Source organism: Acanthopagrus latus, chromosome 5 (assembly GCF_904848185.1).
Source record: "Acanthopagrus latus isolate v.2019 chromosome 5, fAcaLat1.1, whole genome shotgun sequence".
Classification (NCBI taxonomy): Eukaryota; Metazoa; Chordata; class Actinopteri; order Spariformes; family Sparidae; genus Acanthopagrus; species Acanthopagrus latus.
In genome coordinates, this window is record NC_051043.1 from 13,806,569 (window position 1) to 13,814,463 (window position 7,895).

At 44.1% G+C, this 7,895-nt stretch overlaps 1 protein-coding gene across 2 annotated transcripts; it reads right to left on the reverse strand.

Moving 5' to 3' along the window:
* Window positions 1–2,886: 2,886 nt before the first annotated feature.
* Window positions 2,887–7,752, reverse strand: rnf214 (ring finger protein 214). Of its 2 annotated transcripts, none has more exons than XM_037097477.1 (7): window positions 7,709–7,752; window positions 6,540–6,661; window positions 5,172–5,401; window positions 4,954–5,087; window positions 4,268–4,496; window positions 3,964–4,173; window positions 2,887–3,845 (listed from the first exon to the last, which is right to left on the reverse strand). In XM_037097477.1, exons 1-7 carry the CDS (start codon window positions 7,735–7,737, stop codon window positions 3,030–3,032), a joined length of 1,770 nt encoding a protein of 589 aa, XP_036953372.1. In that variant the 5' UTR covers window positions 7,738–7,752; the 3' UTR covers window positions 2,887–3,029. The 2 variants fall into 2 exon arrangements, with proteins under 2 accessions (XP_036953372.1, XP_036953373.1); XM_037097478.1 differs by lacking the exon at window positions 7,709–7,752 and adding an exon at window positions 6,829–6,974.
* Window positions 7,753–7,895: the final 143 nt, after the last annotated feature.

Consider the following 7,895-nt stretch of genomic DNA (forward strand, 5'->3'; position numbering starts at 1 on the left):
ATACCTGATAGGAACTAATCAATTTGCAGTAAAGATGGGCCCTGGTTTCTTACAAAAGTGTTTTAGGGTGAACTCACCCTTTAACTAGACACGCTGCATCACAGCACAGATCCTGGTGTCATAAAAGTTTGGCAGTCGAGAGGATTTCGTGAAGAGACGACAGCGGCGACTCAAACCTCTGATCGCTCATTCTCCCTCAGTCTGTTATCTCCTCCTGAATGAAATAATAGTCAAATAAAACTCTCTCATTTCGCTGAGGGGTCCCTCGGGAGCCTCTTAGGGGCCCCTGAGGGTCCCCAGACCCCACTTTGGGAGCGCTCAGTCAGGCCCACGTTTACAGGCTGCGGTAATGATGCTTGTTTGTCCAGCGGTCTGTAAATCACACCGACATTAGAGCTGTCACAGGATCCACTGGAGACACAGCAGACCATCACTAATACCCCGAACCCTGGAGACGCTCCCTGCTGGATCTATAACAGCAGCCACAAAAAAAACAAAACAAAACAAAACAAAAAAGACACTACAGTGAGCCTGCAGAGGAGATAAAAGTAGTTTTAAACCGATACAGACCATCTTTAACAGGAACCTCTGGAGGTACAACTGCAAACTGCAGTTTACACATCAGATCATTTAGGACGTACAGTTTAAATGGTATTAAAGAGCTTTTCAATAGACAGGAAGGAGGAGTCTATTGGTCTTATTTTCACTTCTCTTATTATGTCAATACCTCACATTAAAGGTCAGTCAATTGTAGTGCAGTGTAGTAAAAGGTAAAAGCAGCTTCCGTACCCGTGCGCTCACTGCACAGTAACGTAATAGTTCAACATGTTCGACAGTTTGGTTGTGTTGAACATGACACAAAGTTTTTTTTTTTTTATTATTCTTTGATGGCGGATTTTAAAATGTCACACAGCAACATCAACGCAGGAACTATTAGACTAGATTTAAACACTTTTAAAGTCTGTATTACATTTCTTAGAAATATGTCTAGCCCACCAACACTTCTGAGGGCATGTGATCACACCAGACAGTGGTTCAGCAAATGGGGAACTAGGAGCTTTATTGGGACACACAGTTCCTACCCACAGCTGTTAACTACTGTAGCTGGTGGGCTAACTACTAACACCTCAGCCTGCCTGGAAATTGCTAGCATTTAAAGTCACAGGCTTGCAGTGGCACTATGGGAGAATTTCAGTTGAAAATATGCAAAAATTAAATTATCAACAATCTGAAGGAATCACAATTTTGACCTTATGATGTTAATGCATTGTTACAAAGCATGCTAAACAGCTAGCCCTGGCACGTCCATTCCAAACTTCCTGTGCTAGCTCTGTAAACACTCGTTGCATCGAGCTACTAGTCTGGACAAAGCCCCTAGAAAGAGCGGCTAGCTTTGAAACCGATTCTTTTGAGTGCCACAACCCTCTGTGAAAAGCCCCGTTTCCCTATCCTAATTTGGAAAATATGGAGAGTCTAGAAGAGCTGCTAAATTAAATCGTATTTTATATGTATTTAAGTTAGCTGGACACTAGCCAGATGTTAGTTAACTCGGATGGTGGAAGTCTCTAATTTGCATGCAACATGGGCCCCACAACATGGAAGATCCATGTATAGCAGGGAAGTTAAGCCATTTGTCCACAGGGGGCGCCAGAATCAACAGAATTAAATGACCTTGTAGCTGCTTTAAGTTTATAGCAAAACACTGGAATTATGCCTTGATGCCAGTCCCTCCATTTAATCATCTGAGCGAACCCAAAATTGAGACCTGAGGCTTTACACTTAGAGAGAAAACCCATCCTCTCCCTCTTTCTCTCTCTCTCTCTCTCTCTCTCCAGACTGAATCCTCCTGCAGAGCCTCACAGCCTCTCTGATTCAACAACCCCTCCACCCTCAGCAGTGTTTTGTCTTTATTTTCTGCAGCGCTCTACATTCATTACAGCAGCTTTACTGGGAGACGAGCAGCTTTTATTGGCACTGCTGCCTGTAAAATCGGTCAGAGCTGGCTGAGAGACTAACCTTTAAATCTGAGAGAGAGAGGGAGAGAGTTTGTTAGAGGAGAGATGGACATTCAGGCAGTAAACAGGAAGCAGCCCACAAACACTGCCATTATTTCACGCACACACACACACACACACACTGAACTGTGGATAGACACATTTTCAGCTCTCCGCACTGTGTGTGTTCTGATATTTATTGGGAAGCGACGGCTCCTTTAACCTCGCCCATCAACCGCCCAGCGCTCCCATTAAGGCTGACTGGGATGTCCGCAGGGAGAGAGGATGTGAGAGTGTGTTTGTCTTGGCGAGGGAACCTTTAAAAGGCAATAGGTTGTTTCTTTCAGTGTTTATGGGCAGAGCTCGATGTCTGAATGTTTGGAGGTGTGACACTAGTGTGTATGTATTTATAGTGAAGTATACTTTGTACTCTACGTGCAAGGGTGAGCAGCTACAGACTTAATTTAGCTCATAAGAGAGAAACTGTTTTTTTTATTTCAGTCTTTTATTAAAGTGAAACCAAAATGCAACCTAGGCTTTTCTTGTGAATGTATGAGTCTCTTTAGTCGTAATTATGCTTTTACACAAAGGTTTGACACATAACACATTCACAAAAAAGGCTAGGCCTAGGTTGCATTTTGGTGAGAGTTTTACTTTAAAGATGTCTGCTTAGTTGTAAAATTTGGTTTTACACGTATAATGCATGACATTTTCCAAGAAGTCTCCTGTTTCCTGATATTTACTGTTAATCTTCAAATTTGTTTTCCAACCAGATCTAGCCCTGACTAACATGTTACCTGGTTTAAACTAGCTTCTTGATAGCATTAGCCTTTAATTGCTATAACACGATTAATATGTGCATTTGTTTTATTCACCAGCCTTAATAACTGCATTACTTTTCTTCAGTGACCTTTATTTCAGGTTGTATTTTACAAAATATCGCAAAACCACATCTGTTGCGAACTAAGACATTCATTGCTTAACATGAGGAAGAAACTTTTGGAATGGCACAGAGTCGTGGCTGAAACTTCTCCGTCACTTCGCCGGGCAGAAGGGACAGGAGTTGTTCTTGCTGGACTGCAGCCACGTTCTGATGCAGTCTTTGTGGATGGTGTGGGAGCAGCTCAGTGGGTGGCGGCTCTCTGGATCCACATGGTTCTGGCACATCAGGCAGAGTTTACGGGCCCCGAAAGTGTGCCCTCCACCTGCTGCTGCTGCCGCTCTCTGCGGGGGAGGCGTTGGCCGCTGGATGGGGCCAGGGGGCACGGGGCGGCTGATGGGCCCCGGGGCCGACCTCTCGCTCTGTGCCAGCTTGAAGCCGACCTGCTCGATGACTTCCTCCATGGACATGCCTGCGAGGGTGCCACGCGAGCTCTTCACCTGCTGGAGCAGCGACATCAGTTGAGCCCTGTTGCATTGTGGGTACCGAGCCCCGAGCTTCTCCAGAACCTTGTCCAGTTTGCCGGCAGGGGCGGATGTGGTGGCAGCAGCGCCGGGGGGAGGCGGAGATGGAACTACAGGGTGGATGGGCTGAACAGGAGGGGACGGGGAGAGACTGGGAGGTGGAGTAACCCTCAGTGGAGCTCTGACGTGGGGCTGGAATTGAGGTTGAGGCGCATGGACAGTCTGTGCGTACGGAGGTGTGTGCTCAGGTGGGAGGTGGGGTGGCAAATAGCGGCGGGGTGGTGGGTGGTGGTAGCGGTGACGGAACTGTGGATTGAACTGTTGCTGGTACATCAGGTGTGGGTGTCTCGGGGGATGGATGGGTCGGTTCCCTGGGTGTGCAGGAGGAGGGTGCGTGAACCGAGGAGGGGCCAGAGACTGCATGATCTGATCGAATCTCAGGTCAGCCTGCGGGAGAAAACAGGCTTATAGTTAAAGATGACCTGAAGTTAAACAAGTAAATTCATGACATTCCTTCCAAAGAGGTTCCCTCAAGCTTTAAAATTCAATATTTTTGGGGTCTTACCATGGGGACCTGCGGCAGAGTCGGCACATTGATCCTGGGGAGAGACTGTAACTCACGACCTTGATGAAGCTGCTGCAGAACCTCCTGGAAACGGCTCTGGAGCTCAGCCTGGCTCTTCCGGACCACACCTTCCTTCTTCTCCCACTTCTGCCTCTCCTGATGGTACTGCTGCGGAAACTCCACCCTGAGGGCGTTGAGGTACTGCTCCACCTGGGACAGGTAATCACACATGTCTTTAGTTTTTCCATCTATATTCTCATGGTTGCAGTCACTGAACCACGACCTGTTGTTCTGATGTCTGTACCTCTCTCAGCCAGGCCTCGATGTGAGCCATGGCGACGTCCCTCTGCTTTTCCACGGCGGCGATCTCATCCTGTAAGGCCACCAGCTCAGCCTCCTGCGCCTCCTTCCTCACTCGCTCCATCTCCTGCCTCAGCTCGTCCAGCTCCTCCTGCCACCGCCGCTGCTCCTCGCTCTGCTCCTCCGTGAGAGCCGTTAGCTTCCCCTCAGTCTCCTCCAGCTCCTTGGCCAGCCTGGAGGGAGGAGGAAAGACGAGGAGAACCGTGAGGGTGTGGACTGTTTTTTGTTTATAGATTTTGCATTTTTATCTTCCCTCTCTCTACTTTAATCCCTCACTAAACTTGTGTACTTACTTTTATAGCTGCAATGATTGGATGATCAATTCATTGATCAACAGGTGAAGGGAAGGTGAGAAAATGCCAAGTACACAGAGGTGATGTTAGCTTACAGACTTGTTGCTTGATCTATTTCGTGGAAATGGTGTGGATATATATTTATTCTTCAGCTGATCCAGAACAATTATCTGACTTCATACTGGCTGTAAATATGACTTGTTCTAAATATACGCTGGTTTCAATTGCAGTCAACCCCACTGTTGACAGTTTTGGGACAACGGCAGCCAAATATTTTAAAGGTTACAGAAGAATCACAGCTGAACTTCAAAAGATAATATAAGAACACCTGTTTTACCTGTTCTTGTCCTCTTCCGCTCTGTTCTTCTCTGAGGTCATCTCCTGTTTCTTGGCTAAGAAGTTCTTCCTGGTAGCCTTGGAGCTGTTCAGCCGCAATTTATCTTGCAGAGACTCCAGTCTCCCCATAAGAGCCTGAAAACACAGACACAGTTTGATAATGATAAACACCTCTGTTTAGGACCACAGCACATTTAAAAGAGAGTTTGTGTGTCTCACCTTGTGCTGGAGGGTTGCCTCCTCCTTCTTCTTCTGCAGTTGTTGCTTGTCTTTTTCGTGCGCCACCTCCTTATCCTCCTGCTTCCTTGTCAGACTGTCGTACTGCTCTGTCAGGCTGGAGCTGTACTCAAACATGGCCGCCAGCTCTCTCTCCCAATCCGGGACCGTGTTGATGCCCGACTCTTCTGTCATGTTGTCCGTCTGCACGGCCTGCACCCTCCACAGCAGGTCTGGGTAAGGGAAGAAGGAAAGTAAACAAAACCAGGAAGTAAGAGGGAACTAAATAAGAAAACATTATAATGTTGCCAAGGCTGATTGGAGACAAGAACAGGATTCATCACATAATTCAATTTGTTACCAAGATGATGATGTTATTGTCTGATTCGTCACACACTGTCTCCCACAAGGTATGTTCCCCCCCCCCCTCTGGCGGGAGAAATCATTTGATCTTTCATGCCTCCATGATGGTGCAGACAATGGAAATGTTGTTTGATCTATAGGTAGTCAGATAATCAGCCCTGGGTTATTATTGCAACTGATATTCAGCATTTTCTAATTAGAAGTATCTGTGATTTTCCTGTTAGATGCTGAACGTGTGTGAAATAGACAAGCAACAGGTCCACGTCATTTTACATGAGGAATATGAAAAAACAAAACAAAACAAAAAAACAATAGATGATATGGAGGCACCAAGCGTGTGCTGCATCTCACGCACTTCAGCTGGCTGTACACGAGGGTCTGCTGTCACAGTGCAGCATCACAGACTCACCTGCTAACACAAGGAAGGTGGTAGCCCAATGTTGCAAAGGACATGTCAGTTTTCAGTTTCCTTGATTTCTGGTAATCAGTATCGCCCCTGACGAAGCCATATCAGTAGACCCCTAGTTTTAACCACTGACTACCTGGGATAATGGCACTTCATGAATTTTTAAGTGACCTTGTATGATGTGAGCATGGGCATTTATTTTCCATATTTTTGATTTTTGATTATATCTCTATGTTAGATTATTGTTTTTTTTTATCAATGCACTTACAAACAAGCAGATAAGCAGTAACTGGTTATAATAAAGCCAACTTTATATTATTTCTAACTTTGCATAAATGTAAATACACCAAGTTCAATTCAACTTAAGTAGAGTAACTATTAGCTTTGTTTCTGCTACTTATTTACATTTACAGGGGCACTATTTAGTTGGAGAGGAAAAATAAACTCATATTTGTGAGTTACAATGTTAATGGGGTAATAATACAAAAATCAGAAAAATAAAGCTCTCAAACTTCCTTCCGTGGCTGATTTGATCTCATACCAGATGTATTGTTTAAATCCGCTGTTTTCAAACCCTGACATCATGTTCACGTCACAGTTACCTTCCACCGTCATGTTTGCTAGCGCCAGCTCCAGGTCCTCTTCCTCCTCCTGGGTTACATACTGGACACCGTGCTCGTCCTCTGAGGCCATGATGCTCGCTGTTCCCCCGCTAGCGTCCATGCTAACGGAAGTGCAAACATAAACAAGAAACTAAACCATGCTAGGCTGGGTTGTGTGAACACCGGTCCGAGCTGTCAGCACACAGCGTGTCAGATAAACAGCTCGCTGGTACGACAGCAGTGACTCTGTCAGCATTAAAATCGCAATTTTAGATAAAAGTGTACCTACGTTTAGTTAGCTATAATAAACTCCAGTTTACAGTTGCCGCCAGCTGTGATTCGCTTACTACACGGAAGAGATTGTGTGTCACAAAAATTGAGTCCGTCTGAAACGCCGAAACGGCACAAAGATCGTCTAGGGCAACTTTTTTTGTAATCAAAAACTTTATTGAACATTATCGAGTATAGGAAACATCTAAGTACTCAAGAAAATTTCAGCTACGGATAACTGCACAAGTAAAAGACATTATAATTATATTCTATGTTGAATCATTCTAGATGTTTTAATTTAGTATGGTATGCTTATTTCAATATGATGATAGCATATATTTTGCTGGTTATTTCCTTAGTTTAATTATTTTCTTGTTTAGCTTTGTCTACTTATTATTTTATTTTATTTTATTTTTTATTATTCTGTGAATTTGGATAACATTGTGGGGTGATAGATGCAGGACCATGATGCACCTGGATGGGCATATATTATTTTTTGTTTTTTATCTGTTTTATTTTTTATTTTATACCGGAGCATGAGAGGTATGCAGGACTCCTTTATTCTTTGTTTGCTAGCTTGCTTTTTGCAAAAAATAAACCCTGAGGCCAAATGAACTTTGAACGGACTCTGAACTACTTTCACCTGCATACAATATAAGCCAGTGGTGCAATAGTGGCTCTTTGATGTGCATTTTGAAGTTTGATTTAACACAATGCACACAACATTTAAAAATAATAAATAAACACATTAGTTAATCACCTGTTTTGGTCCTAACACCACGATGAAGTAACTAGTAACTCTAGCTGTCAAGTAAATGTATTGGAGTACAAAGTACAATATTTCCTTCTGAAATGAATGAAGAGCTTAAAATGAAAATACTGAAATAGTCATACAGTACTTGATTACATGTGGTCCAGGGATGAACATTAGTCGTCCACATCAAGTGAGAAACATTTTGAAGTTGGGATCGTTAATGGATTTGTGGATTTGTTATTTCCCAAACAAAGAAGTTGAGACAGTCATCTTTTTTCTGTTTTTAGAATAAGTCAAACTAGCGCCACCACGAAAGAGCGACAGAGTGAGAC

Excerpts from the sequence above, each read along its gene's own strand:
- rnf214 (XM_037097477.1), bottom strand. The coding sequence starts at position 7,737 with ATGTTCATCCCTGGACCACATGTAATCAA. Across the intron at positions 4,497-4,953 it reads GCGGAAGAGGACAAGAACAG|GCTGGCCAAGGAGCTGGAGG; the intron begins GTAAAACAGGTG and ends TCCTCCCTCCAG. Across the intron at positions 4,174-4,267 it reads TCGAGGCCTGGCTGAGAGAG|GTGGAGCAGTACCTCAACGC; the intron begins GTACAGACATCA and ends TACCTGTCCCAG.